Source organism: Apus apus, chromosome 4, assembly GCF_020740795.1.
Source record: "Apus apus isolate bApuApu2 chromosome 4, bApuApu2.pri.cur, whole genome shotgun sequence".
NCBI lineage: Eukaryota > Metazoa > Chordata > Aves > Apodiformes > Apodidae > Apus > Apus apus.
This window is the reverse complement of record NC_067285.1, coordinates 33,861,066-33,879,728: the sequence shown is the minus strand read 5'-3', so window position 1 is coordinate 33,879,728 and position 18,663 is coordinate 33,861,066. Positions and strand designations below refer to the sequence as shown.

At 56.7% G+C, this 18,663-nt stretch overlaps 2 protein-coding genes across 3 annotated transcripts in view; one reads left to right on the top strand and one right to left on the bottom strand.

Moving 5' to 3' along the window:
- CDH23 (cadherin related 23) overlaps window positions 1-8,815 on the top strand; it is a 202,755-nt gene extending 193,940 nt beyond the window's left edge. Inside the window, exons 50-69 of one of the 2 annotated variants that reach the window (XM_051618046.1) lie at window positions 8-177; window positions 425-562; window positions 719-838; window positions 1,245-1,422; window positions 2,300-2,511; window positions 3,006-3,200; window positions 3,450-3,560; window positions 3,743-3,872; window positions 4,051-4,314; window positions 4,443-4,604; window positions 4,696-4,952; window positions 5,180-5,277; window positions 5,356-5,476; window positions 5,594-5,673; window positions 5,980-6,020; window positions 6,302-6,362; window positions 6,694-6,823; window positions 6,909-7,031; window positions 7,220-7,333; window positions 8,105-8,736. In XM_051618046.1, the coding sequence (XP_051474006.1) occupies window positions 8-177; window positions 425-562; window positions 719-838; window positions 1,245-1,422; window positions 2,300-2,511; window positions 3,006-3,200; window positions 3,450-3,560; window positions 3,743-3,872; window positions 4,051-4,314; window positions 4,443-4,604; window positions 4,696-4,952; window positions 5,180-5,277; window positions 5,356-5,476; window positions 5,594-5,673; window positions 5,980-6,020; window positions 6,302-6,362; window positions 6,694-6,823; window positions 6,909-7,031; window positions 7,220-7,333; window positions 8,105-8,431 (3,032 nt within the window). In that variant the 3' untranslated portion in view covers window positions 8,432-8,736. Of the gene's footprint in view, window positions 1-7; window positions 178-424; window positions 563-718; window positions 839-1,244; window positions 1,423-2,299; window positions 2,512-3,005; window positions 3,201-3,449; window positions 3,561-3,742; window positions 3,873-4,050; window positions 4,315-4,442; window positions 4,605-4,695; window positions 4,953-5,179; window positions 5,278-5,355; window positions 5,477-5,593; window positions 5,674-5,979; window positions 6,021-6,301; window positions 6,363-6,693; window positions 6,824-6,908; window positions 7,032-7,219; window positions 7,334-8,104 lie in introns of both variants that reach the window. The other variant, XM_051618045.1, reaches the window with a different exon arrangement.
- Window positions 8,816-10,135: 1,320 nt separating this feature from the next.
- Window positions 10,136-18,624, bottom strand: LOC127384100 (prosaposin-like). The gene is made up of 15 exons (XM_051618074.1): window positions 18,564-18,624; window positions 15,340-15,464; window positions 14,975-15,052; window positions 14,746-14,871; window positions 14,327-14,524; window positions 13,609-13,752; window positions 13,428-13,484; window positions 13,231-13,239; window positions 12,989-13,096; window positions 11,592-11,678; window positions 11,247-11,430; window positions 10,939-11,108; window positions 10,750-10,830; window positions 10,489-10,596; window positions 10,136-10,402 (listed from the first exon to the last, which is right to left on the bottom strand). The coding sequence occupies exons 1-15, from the start codon at window positions 18,622-18,624 to the stop codon at window positions 10,367-10,369; spliced, it is 1,572 nt and encodes a 523-aa protein (XP_051474034.1). The 3' UTR covers window positions 10,136-10,366.
- Window positions 18,625-18,663: the final 39 nt, after the last annotated feature.

The following is an 18,663-nucleotide window of genomic DNA, read 5'->3' as shown; positions in this document are numbered from 1 at the left end:
CCTCTAGGGAAGGTCGTAGCCAACAGGACGGTGGACTATGAGGAGGTGCAGTGGCTGAACTTCACCATCCGAGCTTCTGACAATGGATCTCCCCGCAGATCAGCCGAGATCCCCGTGTACCTGGAGATAGTGGACATCAACGACAACAATCCTGTTTTCAGCCAACCGTCCTACCAGGTGGGCTGGGCTCCCTCTCCCAAGTCCATGTGGGGCCGGGCATTGCCAACAGAGCTGGGTGTTGTTCAGGGGCACCTTCTCTTCTGTGCTTGAACCATCAGAAGAAGATGATCAAAACCCTCCTGATGTACTCAGTGGGAACATCTTGTGCTGGGTCCAGCTGTGCCCACCCCTGTACCACTGGTCAGTGCCCAATAAAACAGCAAGTGATGCAGCAACCTGTCCTGCCTGCTCCCTTTGCTTGCAGAAAGCTGTCTTTGAGGACGTGCCTTTGGGGACTGTCATCCTGAGGATCAAGGCCACTGATGCAGATTCGGGGCGTTTTGCTCTCATCCAGTACAGCCTGGGGGATGGAGAGGGCAAGTTTGGGATAAATCCCAACACGGTAAGGAGACAACAGAGACTGGAACAAAGGGGGGAAAAGGGAGGGGAGGCTGAGGTGGTCCCACCTCATGGCTTGCTCCTGTGCCTCACCTTCTGCTCCTTCTCGAGTGCCAGCTCTGCCAGATGAGATCCACCTGAAGGTCTCTGTATGCTTCAGGGTGACATCTACATCCTGTCAGCCCTGGACCGGGAGAAGAAGGATCACTACACACTGACAGCCGTGGCCAGGGATAACCCTGGGGACATCTCCAGCAACCGTCGGGAGAACTCTGTGCAGGTAGGGCTCTTCTCCTCCCACCACCCCTCGTGTGGGACCCTGGTGAGAAGGTGTTCAGCTTCAGGCTTTTTCCTGCCCCACCAGCAGGCTTGCTGGTGGCTCCGGGGGGGAATTAGGCAGAAGGAAGAGCAGATGACCTCAGGGGAAGTGGGTGCAGGGGGGCTTTGTGTCACAGGGACAGCAGGAGGGGAGGGAGCAGGAGGGGCAGGATAGGGAGACTCTATTGTCCACAAGTGCTCTGGTGTGAATGGGTGGCCGGGCCTCCATTGTTGGAGGCAGGAATTGGGCTGGCACAGCTGAACAAATAGCAGGAAGGGCAGTGGAGCCGCAGGTCACAGCGGGGGTACGGCCCCCTGTGAGGTTGTCTCCAGCCTCATGTCACCCAGCCAGCTGTGCTTTGTTGAAGGTGTTGATCACAGTCCTGGACATCAATGACTGCAGGCCCCAGTTCAGCAGGAGTCAGTTCAGCACCAGCGTCTATGAGAACGAGCCAGCGGGGACGTCAGTGATCACCATGACTGCCACCGACCTGGACGAAGGGGACAACGGTGTGGTGACCTACAGCATCGAGGGCCCTGGAGCAGGTGGGGTGCCAGCAGTGGGGAATGCTCCCCAGAGAGGAGGGCTACCGTGGGGAGCAATTGGAGGAGATGTAGGGGCCAAGATGGAGCTGGTTTGGAGCAAGGTTGTGCTCGTGCGGCTTTCGGTATTGCTCCACAGTTCCCAGTTCCTCATGGTGTGGCATGTGACAGCTTTGCCTGCCTTTGTCCTGCAGTCTTGGCTGATCCACTTCATCTTCCCCACCCAAGCAGGACTGTCTATGTACAGAAGTGTGTCTTGGAGCACATCACTGCAGGCTTTAGAGGAAAGCCAAGAAGGTCTAGGAGGTTATCCTAGAATCACAGACTGGTTTGGGTTGGTAGGGACCTCAAAGACCATATAGTTCCAAACCCCCTGCATGGGCAGGGACACACCTCCCACTAGACCAGGTTGCTCCATGCCCCAACCAACCTGGCCTTGACCACTTACAGGGAGGGGGGTAGCCACAACTGGTGGATAGTTCTGGTGCCTGAAATCCAGTATATCTCTGCATGCCGAGGAGTAATGGGAACCCAGCAAATACCAGCATAAATGTAGAGGAAAGTGGCAGAGAGTTCATCAACCCATGGGCTTCTCTGACCACTGCCCTGTGTAGCTGGCCTGGACAGGAGGGAAAGAGGACCAAGGGTGGCCTGGGAGCAGGGCCCTTGCAATTGCAGCAGCAGAGGGCAGGAGTGCTCTAAAATGGCACCCTGAGAGCATCCACACCCGTGTCCTTAGGCAACCAGCTCTGCTCCATCACCCCATCACAGGGATTTCCCACCAGTGAGGGGTCTGCTTCAGCTGGTAAACTGGTTTCTAATAGTCAGTTATCTGGTGCCAAGTGTCCTGAGCCAGAGATGTGTTGTTTTCTGCCCCCAGAGGCCTTCAAGATCAATAAAGTCTCTGGGCTCATCACATCCCGGCGGCGCTTGCAGTCCTACGAGAGGTTCAACCTGACCGTGGTGGCCACGGACAAGGGGCACCCTCCTCTCTGGGGGACCACCATGCTCCACGTGGAGGTCATTGACATCAATGACAACCGCCCTGTCTTCGTCCGCCCACCCAATGGCACCATCCTGCACATCAAGGAGGTAAAGCTCTGGAGAAGGAGCAGGGTCATGGCATGCCCGGGAGAGCTCCTGCCTACCGGTTGGCAAAATCCATTCTCCATCTCTGCTGGGGATGAAACAAGACCTTGATTTGACACGGTTTGAGTCATGGGGCTGGATGGTCAACAACCATGGTCTCCATAGGTGGTGGGATGGGGGATGCTGGGGTAGCTTTGGGGAACAGAAACCTCAGCAACATGTGAAATGAGGAAACGGCCGGTCGCTGCGTGCCGAGCCTGTTCACAAACAAGGGCCAAAAGGCTGACGTTTTGAGATGTTCCTCCTTTCTGAGGAACCAGGCTTGGCTCAGCATGCACGTGGAGCAGCCACCCTGCCAAAGGGGAATCATGGCTCCACCTTGTCAGGTGTTTTGGGCACCAGAAACCTGCTGACCCCCATACGAGAGAGTTTGGAGGAGCAGGGGGAGCGGGGAGCTCGCATGATGCCGGGGCTGAGGTGGGACTTGTGCCAAGCAGGAGATCCCCCTCCGGTCCAACGTCTACGAGGTCTACGCTACGGATAAAGACGAGGGCCTCAACGGGGCGGTGCTCTACAGCCTGCTGAAAACTGGGGTGGGGAGCAAAGACTGGGAATATTTCAGCATCGACTCGGTCAGCGGGCTGATCCAGACGGCCATGCGGCTGGACCGGGAGAAGCAGGCGGTGTACAACGTGAGCGTCCCCACGGGGGGGTGCCTGGGGTGGTCCTGGGGTCCACTGTGGGGGTGATAGTGGTGGGGATGGGGTCAGCTCTTGCGTCCTGAAGGTACCACTTGGTGGTTGCCAAGTGCCACTGGGGAGTTGCATCCTGGTGGGCAAACTCTCTGTTAAATCCCCTCAAAAATCCTCCAGCACCCTCAGCAACGTCTCCTGGCCCACGTGGCTTTGCCCAGGACGGCGCTTTTGCCTCTCTCTCCCCAGCTGATCATTGTGGCCAGTGACCAGGGCCAGCCAGCCTATGAGACCATGCAGCCCCTCCAGGTCACCCTCGATGACATCGATGACAATGAACCCATCTTCCTCAGGCCACCTGTAAGGAGGGAATGGGACAGAGGGGGCGCAGGGATGGGGATGGATGCAAGATGAAGCTGAGTGTCACCACAGTGGGGAGTGTGATGGGATGTGTCTGCTTTTGGTCCTTCAAAGCAGGAAAAAAAAAAAAAAAAAGCCACCTCAATGCTCATAACCTTCTCTTCTCCTGGGGTCCTTGGCAGAAGGACAGTCCCCAGTACCAGATGCTCTCCGTCCCTGAGCACTCCCTGCCTGGCACCCTGGTGGGGAATGTCACCGGGGCAGTGGATGCAGATGAGGGCTCCAACGCCATCGTCTACTACTTCATAGCAGGTGGGTGCTGAGCACGGAGGGGCTGGGCAGTCCTACCTCCCCTCCACACCCCTTGCTGAGGGTCTCCATTGCTGCCATCGTCTCCTCATTGCCTTTCTGACCTGGTCAATGGGCAAGGTGGCATTTCAGACCTGCCTTGCCCAAAGGAGACTAACTGAGGTTCCCTTTTTGTGCTTAGCTGGGAACCAGGAGAGCAACTTCCAGCTGAGCCGGGAGGGGAAGCTGCAGGTCTTGCGAGACCTGGACCGGGAGAAGGAGCCGTACTACTCCATCATTGTCAAAGCTTCCAGCCAGAGGAACTGGACCCCTCCCCAGGACCAGCAGAAGGGCAGTGCCCAGCTCTGGGACCTCAGCCATGACCTGACCCTTCAGGAGGTGCGGATCTTCCTGGATGACATCAATGACCAGTCCCCCCAGTTCACCAAGTCAGAGTACACAGCGGGTAAGGTGTGCCAGGGACTGGGGAGGGGGCACCAGGAGATGGAGATTCTCCAGGGAAAAATCCAAGTGAATGAAGGAGCAGTGAGAGCCAGCCCAGCCCCAGGTCCCTGTCCCGTCTCTCTCTCAAAGGGGTCGCCACTGACGCCAAGGTGGGATCAGAGCTGATCAGAGTGGTGGCGGTGGATGCCGACGTGGGCAATAACAGCCTGGTCCTGTACAACATCCTGGGCATCCGCTACATCAAGCAGCACTCCAACGACTCTGAGGAAGTGGCCAACATCTTCAGCATCGGTGGGTTAACCACGTTAACCCACGGGAGCACAGGGTCATGGCCAGAGGTCGTGGTCACTGATCCTGGGCTTGTAACCATCCTTCCCCCCAGGAACCCTTGACGGGATCCTGCGAACCTTCGACCTCTTCACGGCCTACAACCCTGGCTACTTTGTGGTGGACATCATGGCCTCTGACCTAGCAGGCCACAACGACACAGCCATCGTGGGGATTTACATCCTTCGGGATGACCAGAGGGTCAAAATCATCATCAACGAGATCCCAGACAAGGTCAGGCACTTTGAGGAGGAGTTCATCAGCCTGCTCTCCAACATCACGGGTGCCATCGTCAACACGGATGACGTGCAGGTAACCATCCACCTCTGAGGTTGCTTCAAGGGGTGGGTAGCCTTCCCCATGCTGCTTGGGAAGTCTCATTTGAGGGTGCCCTGTCTAAACAGTAGACACCCTGGAGCTCTGAAGGTAATGACTCAGTGGGGTCCGTGCCAGGCCACATGAGCACACCTTGGGGCACGCTTGAGAGGTGCCCCATGAAAGGACACTTCTGCACTGCATACCTTGCTGTCTCTCCCCAGTTCCACGTGGACAAGAAAGGTCGGGTGAACTTTGCACAGACAGAGCTGCTGATCCACGTGGTGAACAGGGAGACCAACCGCATCCTGGATGTGGAGCGGTACATCACCCGGTCCCTCACCCAGCCCACCAAGCCCTCATTAACATCAAGATGGCCAACCACCCCTTCTCTTCCCAGGGTGATTCAGATGATAGATGAGAACAAGGAGCAGCTGAGGAACCTCTTCAGGAACTACAACGTGCTGGACGTTCAGCCCGCCATCACCGCTCGGGCCCCGGATGACCTCTCGGCTCTGCAGGTAATGGCCCAACTGGGCCTGAAGATCCCTTCTCATCCCAATGGATGTGGGGCAGGTACCCGCCACCGGGTGCTGGCCCCATGCCGGAGGTTGCCACCACCCCTCTGTCTCCCCCAGATGGCAATCATCGTGCTGGCTGTCCTGCTCTTCCTGGCAGCCATGCTCTTCATCCTCATGAACTGGTACTACCGGACAGTGTGAGTAATGCTCAGGCTCTGCCCAGCTGGCTGCAATGGCCCCAGAGGCACCTTTTGTGGTGGTGCCAGCAGGCCGAGGAGGGCATCACCATCCCAACACCTGCAGTGGGGCACAGCCTGGGGCCAAAATTTGCCCCTCTTCCCCCAAAATATAATGGGTTTAATACCGATGGCGCCTCTCCCCGCCAAGCTCGATGTCCTTAGAGATACGGGAGCTGGTTGTTGGGTCACTGCAGAGCTGTGTCCTCTCTTCTTCTGACCACCTTCCTTATTTTCCTCCCTGACCCTCGTGTCTTTCCGTCACAGGCACAAAAGGAAACTGAAAGCCATCGTGGCTGGCTCCACTGGTGAGCAGAGTTTGGGGTTTCCCAGCTGCACAAACAGCACGGAGGGGGTACAGGGGACATGGGGAGGGGGGACACTGGAAATTGGAAGCGACCCTGCCCAGCCAGGCAGGATGGTGGGAGGCTTTTCCAGGATCCAGCCACTGGGGTATCAGGCACATCACAGCTTGAGGGCTTTTTGGTCACCGAGTTGCCCTCACCGATGAAGAAGTGGCCCCTGTGCCCACAGCTGGGCTGGCTTGCTGCTCAGCCCACCCATAACCCCCCGCCCCTGCCTTTCCCAGGGAACAGAGGCTTCATGGACATCATGGACATGCCGAACACCAACAAGTACTCCTTCGATGGGTGAGTTGTCCCCTCCACCTCACGTGCCACCTCATGTGGCACAGCGTGTTGCAGCATCACAAAGCTGCTCCCAAGAGAGCAAAACCAGAAGACCTCCTGCTTTCTCCTGTGCCTCCATCCCTGCCATTACTGGCTGGGCTGGGGGGGTAAGCAGAGACGAGGGGCAGGTGCCACCACACATCTAAGATCCAGAGCAGCCACATCCACATCTGCACGGGGCTGGAGGAAGCAGCAGAACCTCAGCAACCAGGCTGTGGATGGGGTTAGGGATGCTGCTGGGGTTTCAGCTGCTCTTTGCTTGCACTGAGGGCTGCTCTTCTCCTCTGGGCAGGGCCAACCCGGTGTGGCTGGACCCCTTCTGCAGGAACATGGAGCTGGCAGCACAAGCAGAGCACGAGGACGACCTGCCGGAGAACCTGAGCGAGATCACCGACCTTTGGAACAGCCCTGCCCGCACCCACGTGAGCCACAACCCACCCCCCCTTGGGACACCCTCCTCCTGTCCCAGCACCTGTGCCACCTCCTCAGACACTCTCTCCTCCACAGGGGACCTTTGGGAGAGAACCCTCGGCGGCCAAGCCCGAGGATGACCGCTACCTGCGGGCAGCCATCCAGGAGTATGACAACATTGCCAAGCTGGGGCAGATCATGCGGGAGGGACCCATCAAGGTGAGTGATGAGCGTGGACATCCTCCACCAAGAGGCCTTCCCCTACTGCTCTGGCTTCCAGGTTCACAGCTTCAGCGCCAGAGGGTGATGCTCCTCCAAAAAAATGCTGGGACGGGGCCAGCCTTTTTCCAACCAACCAACCCACCTCCCTTGGGTAACCCATCCTCCTCTCTTCCCCCTCCACCCAGGGCTCTCTCCTGAAGGTGGTCCTGGATGATTACATGCGCTTGAAAAAGCTCTTTGCCCAGCGGATGGTGCTTAAGGCCACCTCCAGTCAGGGGGACCGCTCCTCGGTCTCGGAGGTAGACAGGATGTGCATGGGCTTGGGGAGATGCTTGTTGTGCCCTCTGGGATGCAGTGTGTCTTCCCAGCCCAGCTCTGGTGACCCCTCCACCCCTCCTTCTTCTGAGCTTCCTCCTCTCCTTTGGTCTCTCCCACCTCATCTGCCTGCAAAGGGGCAGCCAGCCCGCCAAGCTTCTTAGCTGCAGGTCCCTGCAGACATGTGGACATCTTCCTTCTCTTCTGCTCCTCCCAGCTTACCAACCCAGCATGGTTTTGAGACAAAAAGGCTGGGGCAGAGGGTTTTGGTGCCAGAGGAAAGAAGCAGCTCCTGCCACAACCTTCTTCATGGGGGGATAGAACACGGGGCAGAGCAGAGGAGAGCAGTGGGATGGGAGATTCCTTTCAGCCCTTCTGCCCCTCATCACTCCTCACCTCTATCCTCCTCCAGCTCACCTAACCTTTCCTCCGCTCCTTTCCCTGTCTGCCTCCTGCCCCACCACCCTCATACAACCCCAGATCCTACCCCTGGTCCAAACCCCTCCTTGGCCTGGGCTGCTGCCAGACCCATCACCCAGTTGGCAGCCAGTGCCTGAGCCAGGACACCCACCTGATGAGCAAATGATCCAGCTGGAGCTGGTGATACTCAACAACATATTTCGAGGTTGCTCCAGAAGAGAACAGTCCCATCCCTCCTGCTGAGCTCCAGCATTGCAGGAAGTTCAGAGGCAGGGAGGCCAGCTTCTCCTCTGGCCACAGTGGTGATTCCCACCCCTCCATGGACCTTTTTTCAGCTAATCCAGAAGGAGCTGGAGGAGGAAGAAGGTGAGCACAGCCCAGGCCAAGGCAGCCTCCGTTTCCGACACAAACAGCCGGTGGAGCTGAAAGGTCCTGATGGCATCCACGTGGTGCACGGCAGCACGGGCACCCTGCTGGCCTCTGACCTCAACAGCTTGCCTGAAGATGACCAGAAGGTGCTGGGTCGCTCGTTGGAGACTCTGACCACCGACTGTGGGGGCTACGGGGACCACAACGCCCGCACCGAGTCGGCCAAGTCCACCCCCCTGCACAAGATGAGGGAGGTGATCATGGAGAGCCCACTGGAGATCACCGAGTTATGACGAGCAGTGGTGGTGCTGGTGGTGGTGGTGGTCCTCCTCTAGGCAAGCCGGGGACAAAGCATGGAGCTGGGGGGCTGTGGTGGGGGCTTGGGGACACCCCGAGACTGGTTCTTGGCCCCCAGTTCTCTCCTGCAGAAGGAGTCCAGGTCAACCAGCACCGTTGGCTCCGACAGCCTCGGAGAGCTTGGCTCTGGGAAAGGGCTCTCAGGACCCGTTTGCTTTTACTCACTTGTCACCCATGAAAGCATTAATGATTTTTTTTTAAAATTTTTTTTTAATTTTTCTTATTTAAAAATAATAAAAAAGAGGGGTTGTTTTTTTTAAAAAAAAAAATACACCTTAAAAAAAAAAAAAAGAAAAAGAAAAAAAAAAGGAAAAGCTAAATGAATCCGAGGAGTCCAGGCTGGAGAGGGGGGTGAAGGTGCAGATGATGATGATGTGCCACCACAGCAGCCCCAGGTGCAGGCTGGGGACAAAACAGTCATCACACTTCAAGCACAGACACAAGGCCAGGACAGTGCTGGCCCAACTCCACTGAGCATCAACATCACCTTTCCGGCAAGGAAAGACCCCAAAATAATAATATTTAATAATAATAAAGAAACCACTAAGAAAACCCAAAACAAACCACAAACCCTCTAAAAAAAAACCCAACCCAAACCGAAGATGTTTCTCCATTTTTGGCTTTACCAAAACGTGTTGTGCTGTCGAAAAAAAAAAAACAGAGACTTGACAATAACTGGGGCTTCTGGCTGGGGAAGTGCTCGTGTGTGTCCTTTTCTGCCCTTTTCTTTCCCCTTCTCTCTTGCTTTTGGGTTTGTTCCTTCGCTGAGGGGTGGGGGGTAGGGGGGTGGGTTTGTTTCCAGTCGTTACCCTTGTGGAGAGTTTCGGGCACGGTCTGTGACGGGACTCAGAAATACACTGTCTCTGGCTTTGGGTATCCTGGCTCTTGTCCTTCCTCCCCCCAGATCACCATTTCCAAACCTCCCTGCACCCTGGATTTAAGCATTAAGCCCCCCTCCCGGTTTGTACCCCCCTCCCCTTGCCGACACCCCCCTCCAGGATGAAAAGGAAGAAGGAAAAACCAGTTGGGCTCACGGGAAGAGTTTATTTGTGATGAGATGCTCCCGTGCACACTCAGGACTGGGGGTGACAAGCATCCCCCCACCCCCAACACCCCTCTTTGCTACCACAGGACAACCCACACACACACACACACCCAGCAGGTGTGTGTGCATGAAAAGAAATCTTTTTCCCCCAAACTTCCTCATTTTTTTATTGTCCAGGGGATATTTCAAATATACATCATCTTCCTCCAGCAACTGGCTGGGCAGAAGAATAAATGAGTGTCCTGCTATTGTCATGCAAAGCTGGGCATTGGTGGTAAATTTAATCCACTTTGGTTCTTTAACTGGTGACTAAGGCGGGGGGGGGGGGAATAAAATTAAAAGGAAATATAAAGTCACCCCAATGGGAAGAAGCTGAGTGGGCTCCTCAGAACCTCGAGTGTGAGGCTGCTGGGAGCTGGAGGTCGGCGTTTGGGCAGCAGGAACCATCCCAGCCCTTGGGCTTGGATCCACCTACCAGGATCTGGGCTTTCTGAGAGGGTCACGTTGGGATGGTGCTAAGGGGTGGGGAGGAAGATGGGGATGAGGCAGGATGGCAGGGGTTTTTGCAGTCCCCCTGAGAGACATCAAGGTGGACACACACACAACAGTCCTGAAAATACTAACAAAGTCCCTTAACCTGATTTGGAAATCCAAGCCCCAGGGGTGGAAAAGGGAGTGGGGCAGAGGAGGCTGGAGCACCCCACAGCCCCCACAGGGGTGGTGAGGCCAGTGGGCTCATGCCATTGCCATCCGTGGGCACAGGTGCATCCCCAGGGAAGAGGGCTCAGGATCCTGACCCAAAGCAGCAGGACAAGTCCCAGGGCTCCTAGTTCCATCGGTGACGCCGACAGTGCTCAACGGCCTGCGGGAGAGACGGGGAGGGATGGCAGGGACCCAGGGGAGGTGGGGTTTTTTTTGGGGGGGAGGGCAAACATGAGTGACACTTACGTGGCACTCGACAGCTGTGGCCATGTTCTTGCACCAGTACTGTGGGCCCCAGACACAGGGGTCTGAGCCCAGCAGGTCCTCCTCAGGCAACTCGCAGGCTCGGATTTTCTGCATTGCGAAGGGCAAGAGAAGTGGAAGAAAAAAAAAAAACACAAGGAAAAGAAGAAACATCCGCAGCCATTCACCCCACTGCCAGCTTCCCTTACTCCCAGGTCTGGCCGAGAGGTGCCCAGGAGAGTGGGAAGGGGGGGGGACACTTACAGTGCAGATAAAGTCAGGGTCCAACATCTGCACGAGGAGCCGCACAACCGCCGGCTCGTACTGCACCACCAGCGCCTCGCACTGCCGAGGGGACAGGGACAGGGGGTGAGGGCTGGGGGTGGGAACGGGGTTCCCTGCTGGGCTGGGGTGCTCCCTCCACACCCCGCCATCCCACCCTGTCCATCTCACCTTGTCGGTGAGGGGGGCGGGCAGCAGCTCACAGCCCTTCTCCAGCACACCAGCCAGCTCCCCCAGCGTCTCGTTCTTCAGCAGCTCGTTGTCAAAGTAGGTGATGATGACCTGGCAGACGTTGCAGAAGGACCCCGCGCCCACCCCCAGCTGCTCCAGAGCAGCAGCCCCTGGTGGGGGGAAGAGACACAACCATCAACACCCCACAACCAGCACCCGGCTCCCTGGGGACCCAATATTTTTGGTTTGTTGGGGGTTGTTTTATTTTTGGGGGGTGTAGGGAGGCACCAGGGTACCCTTCGTCTCACCTGTGCGGGGTTCCCCGTGGCGGGGGCAGCAGTGCAGCATGGTGCACACAGCCGTGGGGTCGGTGGCCTCCAGCAGCATGATGACCACAGCTTTGCCATAGGAGTCCACAAAGTCCTTGCACTGCTCGACCACGCTGTGGGGCAGCATGTAGCACACCTTCTCGATGTCGTTCACCAGTTGCTCCTGCCAGGAGAAGGTGGCTGGAGGGACGGGGAGACCTCCTCCCCCCTCTCCACACACACACATACACACACACACACACACACACACACACACACAAACAGACCTTGTTGCCCTCCCTTTCCCAGCCCCACCCTTCCCAGGTGGCTCTGGCCAGGTCTCACCTCTGTCATGTTGTTCTCCAGGAGGCTTTCTGCTGCCCTCACAGCAAACTGGCACATGTCACACAGCGGCCTGTTCCCTTCCCAGTCCTGCTGGGAAAAGGTGATGACAGACCCCCCCATCCTGCCCAGACATCACCCCCATGAAAGACATTCTTTTTTAGCCTGTGAAACCTCAGGGCAGACTTGGTGGGGGCTGTGTTTGCTTTTCTGTTTTAATTTTTCAGCCTTAAAACGAGGCGTGAGAAGGAGACGGAGGAAAAGAAAAGACACTTTGAGAAAAGGGATGTGTCTGCACAGCCTGGAAAGGGAGCAGAGAACCTGTCAAGTGACTGACCCCACATCAGTGATGGTCAGCCCCACCATCTAAATAATACATTCTAGATGCAAAAAATGACACAGAATCAGGAATTTTATGTCATATTCTTGAATTGTGACTGTGGGAGTCGTGCCACACAGTGAGGTCCACTTGGTGCAGGAGCAAGGAGGGTGCTGATGAAAGTGGGAACAAAAATAAGCAAAGATTTCTTTTTTTTTTTTTTCCCTAACGTGTGAGAATAGTCCCAGGTTTGTTGAAATTGGTGACACAGATGACTAATGTGGCCAGAGAAAGGACACTGGCAAACGAGCATGATGTCCAGTCTGCTTTTTATCAAGAGTTCTTTTGTCATTGTCTTTGCAGACTAAAAGTTTAGCATTTTGGATGTGATTTTAAATGGCTTCTGCATGATTCAGAGGAATTGAATTTGTTTATTTTTAAAGAAGAAGTCCAGATAATGGAAAAAATGTCTGCAAGCTGGGAAAAAGCAGAGAACTACTCTTCTTAGGAACTGCCATCAAAGCAACTGCAACATGAAATGCCTCGTGATCTTTTTGCCACACAACCTGAGTTTCCAGGCTGGTTTAGGCACTCTTTATGCCTCCTGAGGTCCTTTTTTAATTAATCAAGCGTGATTCCTTGATTAAGGTAAGAGGAGGCAGTACCACGTGCTAGGAAGGAGAAGTTCCCAGTCAGTTTCTGCCTGAAATTTGGACAGTGTTTTCAGAAATGGCTGAGGAGGGGTAATAGTCCCAAGCTGAAAGAGGGTGGGTTTAGACTGGGTCTTAGGAAGAAATTCTTCACTGTGAGGGTGGTGAGACCCTGGAACAGGTTGCCCAGAGAAGTTGAGGATCCCTGGAAGGGTTCAAGGGCAGGATGGGGCTTGAAGAAATCTGGTCTGGTGGGAGGTGGTTGGACCTGAGCAATCTGTAAGGTCCCTTCCAACCCAAACCAGTCTGGGATTCTCTGAGTCCCCACTTCACAAAAGTGGGCATGGTGGAGGGGAAAAAAAAAGTAAAATAAGGCTTCCCCCTTCCTAGCATTTGGATTTTAAGGGGTGGGGAGGGGTCCCCCCACTTACCCCCAGAGTGCTCAGGACCTGCTCCATCTTCTCATTGAGCAGGGTGTGCAGGGGCAGTGCCGAGGAGGAGGAGCAGAGTCCCAGGTGGCCACACAGCTCCCTTGGGTCCTGGGGACACAGACACCTCAATTTGGGTGGGCATCACCCCCTCTGCCCCCAGGAGGGTGAGCCCATAACCCCCACACACACACACACTTCCCCATGGTGGGGGATCAGCCTGTCAGGGTGCAGGTCTCGCTCACCTCAGCCTGCTGCCGGAGGAGGGGACGGAACGTGGGCAAGAGGAGAAAAACAAACAAAAAGACATTAAAAAAAAAAAAAGGAATTGCAGCAGGATAAAAAGCAGTGGGTTTAATTTAATAAAAAAAAAAAAAGATCCTGCTGGTAGGAAAGCAGGGCCCTGTGTTTGCTGATAAGGTGCACACACATTCCTGCTTACCAGGTGCTGGAGCAGCCGGGTGGCCGTGTCTGAATGCTGAGCCAGGTAGTGCTTGCACTGTGAGGTAGGGAACAGGAGCAGACAGCATCAGTTCCCAAGGGAAGACACCCCACCACCCTGCCAGCACCCCCCGTTTCCCCCCCAAAAAAAAAGCAGGTGGCTGCCAAAGATGTGCCCTTACCCGCTGTGCCAGGCGGGGGGCCAGGCCCTCGCACGCCTGCTCGGTGTGGGCCACCAGCCCCCTGGTGAAGGCAGTGCTGGTCCCCAGCTCCAGCTGCAGGGCTGCCACCAGCTGCAGGCAGTCCTCACACACCTTCTCCAGCTCCTGTGGGGCAACAGGGGTGGGGACACATAGGTAACACCCCCCCCCAAAAAAAATAGAATCCCACCCTGCCACTACGCTCTTGGTTTTGCAGGGCTGGGATTTCAATTCCACTGGCAAACTGAGGCAGCTTTTTTGGCCAGCAGCTTGTAGAAGGGTTAATGGCTTTAAACTGGAAGAAGGCAGATCGAGGGTGGACATTAGGAAGAAATTCTTCACTGTGAAGATGGGGAGAGACTGCCCCAGGTTACCCAGAGAAGCTGTGGACCCCTGGCAGTATTGAAGGGCAGGTGGGATGGGACTTGGAGCAACCTGGGCTGGTGGGAGGTGTCCCTGCCCATGCAGGGGGGTTGGAATTAGATGATCTTTAAGGTCCCTTCCAACCCGAACCAGTCTGGGACTCTATGATCTTCCTGGTCCCCTCCCTGCATCCTGCAATGCCCCAAATTGCTGAGACCCCAGTTCAGCTGAGCAGCATTTTTAATACACCTTTTCTAGACTATTGTTAGATAGGTGATGCTCAGGGGGTGCTTGCCCTTGAGCACCGTGGATGGCATTGGTGCCTGTGCCCCAGTACCTGGGCCTGGCCATGAGGCTGGTCCTGGGGATGGAGCAGCAGGGGCACGTTGGCGATGAAGGGGACAACCAGGTCGGCAAAGTCCTGAGCAGAGCCCGCGGGGGCTGGTGGTGGCTTCTGGAACTTCAGGGCCCCCCCTGTAGGGCTGTCTGGAGACTGGCACAGCTTGATGGTCCCACACACCACCTTTGGGTCCGACTGGAAGAGCAAAGGGGTGGGGGCTTGGGACCATGTCTGCCCCATCACCCTGCTCCTCCCCATCCCCAGGTCATTTCCATCCCCATCTCCTCCCCACAAAGGTGTTTGCCCAGGAGTTTCCCTTGCCCTGCAAGCCCACCAGATATTCCCAAACCATGGAGAAAGGCAAATCCCTGGGGTGGGGGGTGGGGGGGAAAGGGAGGAGGTCCCCTGCCAGTTACCATCACTTGCTTGCCCAACTGGGCAAGGATGAGGACACCAGTGTCCACCATCTTCTTGCACTTGATAGACCAGTCCTGGAATGGCAAGTACTGGCATCTCTTATCCAAGAAGAGCCTCAGCTTGTCCTAGGGGACAAAGGGAGAGTTCAGGGCTGGGCTGACCCTGTGGTGTGAGGAGGGGGAGACATGCCAGCCCCATGTTCTCCCCCCCAACAAGACCGTGACCCACCTCAGTGCGGTTGTCCTGCAGGATCTTGCCCACCACAGAGACCACCACCTGGCACAGGTGACACGGAACCCCTTTTTGCTGAGAGAGGAGATGGATTGAGATGCTGCCACAGCACCCAGACTTGCTCCCCAGCTGCCAGCCCCCAAAACACCCCCACCAGAGGTGGGAATACCCCAGGGACACCTTTTCATTATCCTGGGACCACCGCCTCCCCCCACCCCCTACCCTGCCCTCTCGTTTTTGCCACTCTCTACAGGACCATCGAGAGAGCTCAGAGATGATCTGAGAGCATCAGGCCGGGACTCTCCCACCCCCAGCCCCAGGTTTTTGGGGCAGGATCCCTCTCCCCATCCCTGCAGAGTTACCCCCAGGTCCTGGTCCCAGGCAGTGACCCGGCACAGCTCCAGCACCCCGCACTTGGCCGCTGTCACCACGTCGCGACACCAGTCCTCTGGTCGCTCGCCGCATTGCTGGAGGGGGCTGGCCACGGCTGGGGGAGAAGAAGGAGGGGAGGAGAACACCATCAGGACCCCCGAGACCACCTCTGTGCACAGCACCCCCACCCCAGCCCTTGCTGGGATCCTCCCTCCCCGACCCCAAGAGGGGCTGCCGGGTTTTCTGCATCCTTTGGGAAGCCCAGGCCCTCCCGCCCGCCGGCTTTTCCCAGCCAAGAGGGTGGCAGCAGCTTTCAAGACGAGGTGAAATCTGGAGGTTCTCAGCCTGGCAGCACCCCTGGGACACACGCTGAGGAGGAGGCTTCTCCAGAAACGAGCCACAAACCTTGCGACACGAAGCCAGCCAAGCTCGGGGGGATTGCCAAGCGCTCAGCCCGGCGCGCCCCGCCGCGGCTCCCGGCAATGATTGAGCAACCCCGGTTTGGGGTAGTTTGGTTGGTTTGGGCTTGGTTTGGTGTTTTTCCCTTTCTATTTCCTCCCCAACACCCACGTTTTCTCCCCCCGCCCCCACAGCAGCGCGGTGCTGGTGGCGCAACAGCCGCCGTTTAATTGCCACCTTGGCGTGGCAGGACTCATGGGTGGTGGGGGCAAGTGTTTGTTTCCCATCCTTTGCCCACCCAGGATGTGGCTGGGGAAGGGGGACAGGCAAGGAGCCAGCATGACCCAAGCCCTTCACTGCCCTGCTTCGGCTGGGAGAGGCTCTGGGAAGTCGGGGGACACAAAGGAGAGATGGATGATGGACAGACCCCGCTGTGATCCCTCTGGTAGGTGGTGGCTCGAAGCAAAGCACAACCAGCTCCCTCCCACCTGCATCCAGGTTTTACCACCCACAGATCCTTCTCCTTCCACCCACCCTGCCCTCAATCAGGTTTCTCCCCAGAAGCTGCTTTCCCTGCACGCCAGATCCCGGCAACATCACAGGCTCAAGATGCCGAGGGCCACCTCGGGGTGACAGTGGGGGGGCTGCAGGGAGGGTCTCCTGAGCCTCCCACCAGGCTCCACCTGCTCCCAAAAGTGCTGAAACAGCTCGGTTGGGTTTCAGCCCCAGTTACACCCCATCGGGCTGACAGCAGCAGCGGGGCAGGAGCCCCAGGGCAGGGCAGGTTCCCCAGGTTTCCCATGCTGAGCTTCCCACACACCCCTCGGGCAGCCTGAGCCCGCGGTGGCCGCATCAGCTGAGATACATTTCATTTTCTTTGCTTGCATCAGGGCAAACAGGAATGGCAAGTTGGTGGGAGAGTTAAGGGCCAGCATCAAAACAAAAGGAAAAATTAGGAGAAGGGAGGCAACAACCCCCCACAGCTTGTTTCTGAGCTGGTCCTGCCTGACCCATGGGCACCAGCACCTCTTGCAGCCCTGTGCTGGAAATTGGAGCAGCAGTGCCAGGATGCTGCTGGCAATGGAAGGGAGGGGGAGGATTTTGCTGGTCTGAAGGGCAGCATGGAGGGGGGGGGTTAGGACCTGCACCTTCCTGGCTCTCAGCTTGGCATTTACACCCCATTTTCTGCTCAAGCTCAAACTCAGGCAACGAGTGCCGGGTTGAAACAAAAAAAATAATGAAGAGCAGTAATAATGCCCATCTGCTGAGAGCAGAGGGAGCTTCCCTGGGTGGAAAGCATCGCCATGGGGCAAGCAACCAGAGCCCTGGGAGGTCTGCTCCACGTTTCAAGCCTGTGCCACAGCCACCTCGTGTTCACAGACACCAGGTGCCACATTTTAGGCAAATCCCCAGCACGGACACGGGGCTGGGATGCTCCAGCACCTCTGCAGTGGCCAGTGCTGCCCCATTCCCAGCTGCTAGACCCCCAGGGTGGGCTTTGCTGGGGGCAGGGGGGTTACTGAGCCCCCAGCTGGAGCAGGGCTGTGCCAGAATTCCCAGCCTGGCCGAGCCGGCTGAGCCTGGCGAGCAGGTTGTGATGTAAAACCTGGGGGTGGCGGCAGAGGCCCCAGCGCCCCAGTTCCTGCTGAGTGCACACCCCTGGTAGAACCAAAAGAAAAACCCCATCGATCCACTCTTCCCAGCATCAAAAAAACATTAAAAAAAAAAAAAATCCTTCCCCATTTTATGGTCCCATGGTATTCCCAAGCTGTGCTGAGCTGTGCCAAGGAGTTGCTGCCGGATTCCCCGGCTGGCGTTAGCCCAAGGACGGACGTGCCAAGCATGGGTGAACTTTCCTGCTGGGCCTGTTGGTGGCTGGAGCACCTCAGCATGTCCTGCCCACCAGCAGGATACACGTGTGCAGACAGGGCTCCTCCACCACAGAGCAGGTGCCCGGGCAGGTCAGGTTGGAGGAGGCTGATGGGCCGAGCCTGGGGTAATTACGGCACAAAAGGGGCTCCTCTCTCTCTCTCTCCCAGAGGGGAGTATTTTGCCCACACAGCAGCAGCTTCCCTAGGGAATTTCCCATGGGATAAGCCACTTTTCCTAGAGTAGCAGTGGGAAACAGACTCTTCCCAAACTGTTTCCTGGGGAGGGGATGAGCCAGGTGTAAGGCAGGTATCACCTTCCCACTCTGATCCAGGGAGAGCAGGATGAGCTCATTCCCAGGAGGATTGCTCACAGCCAAAGCACTGAGAGGTCTCCAAAGGCACTGCAGGATTCCACCTCGTCACCCTCCCCAGACAGGGAGGAGTTTCCTGCCTCCTGGACCTCTCACAAGGCCCCTGTGGACAGGGACAGCTGGAGGTGACACCATGCAAGGACAACCAAGTGGCTTCCCCCCAGATGGCAGGTCCCGACCCTGAGGGCAGCAGGCAAGGCAGCCCCCTTGCTGCAGAGTTGACCCATGGCTCACTGGGTCAAGCCCCTGGGTTGACCCAACCAGCCTCCCTTCCTTCCACACCCTTGGAAAACACCAGAGCCATCCAAATTTCCTGCTGTCTGCTGAAGGGAAGCACAGCAAACCTCTTCTTGCCCCAAGATCATCTTTAAGGGCAGAAGTCACAGTGTTCACATCCAGGTGGGCAAAAGGGGAGGAGGCACCTGCTCCAGCTCTCCTCTGGCTTAACTTCACCCCTACAGAGGAATAAGGAAGCGCACTATGGAGCTTGAACTCTCCAGCTGGGAATAGTTTTTGGGATCCAGAGGGGTTTTGTGTCCTCTCCTCGAGTCCTGTCCCCAGGCCTGGCCTTACCTTGGTAGGAGCCTAGACACACGGAAAGGATCAGCACCCAGCCACTCCATTTGCTCTCCATGCCGTTCCCAAGATAGTCCTCAGTGGCTGGTTCCTCTCC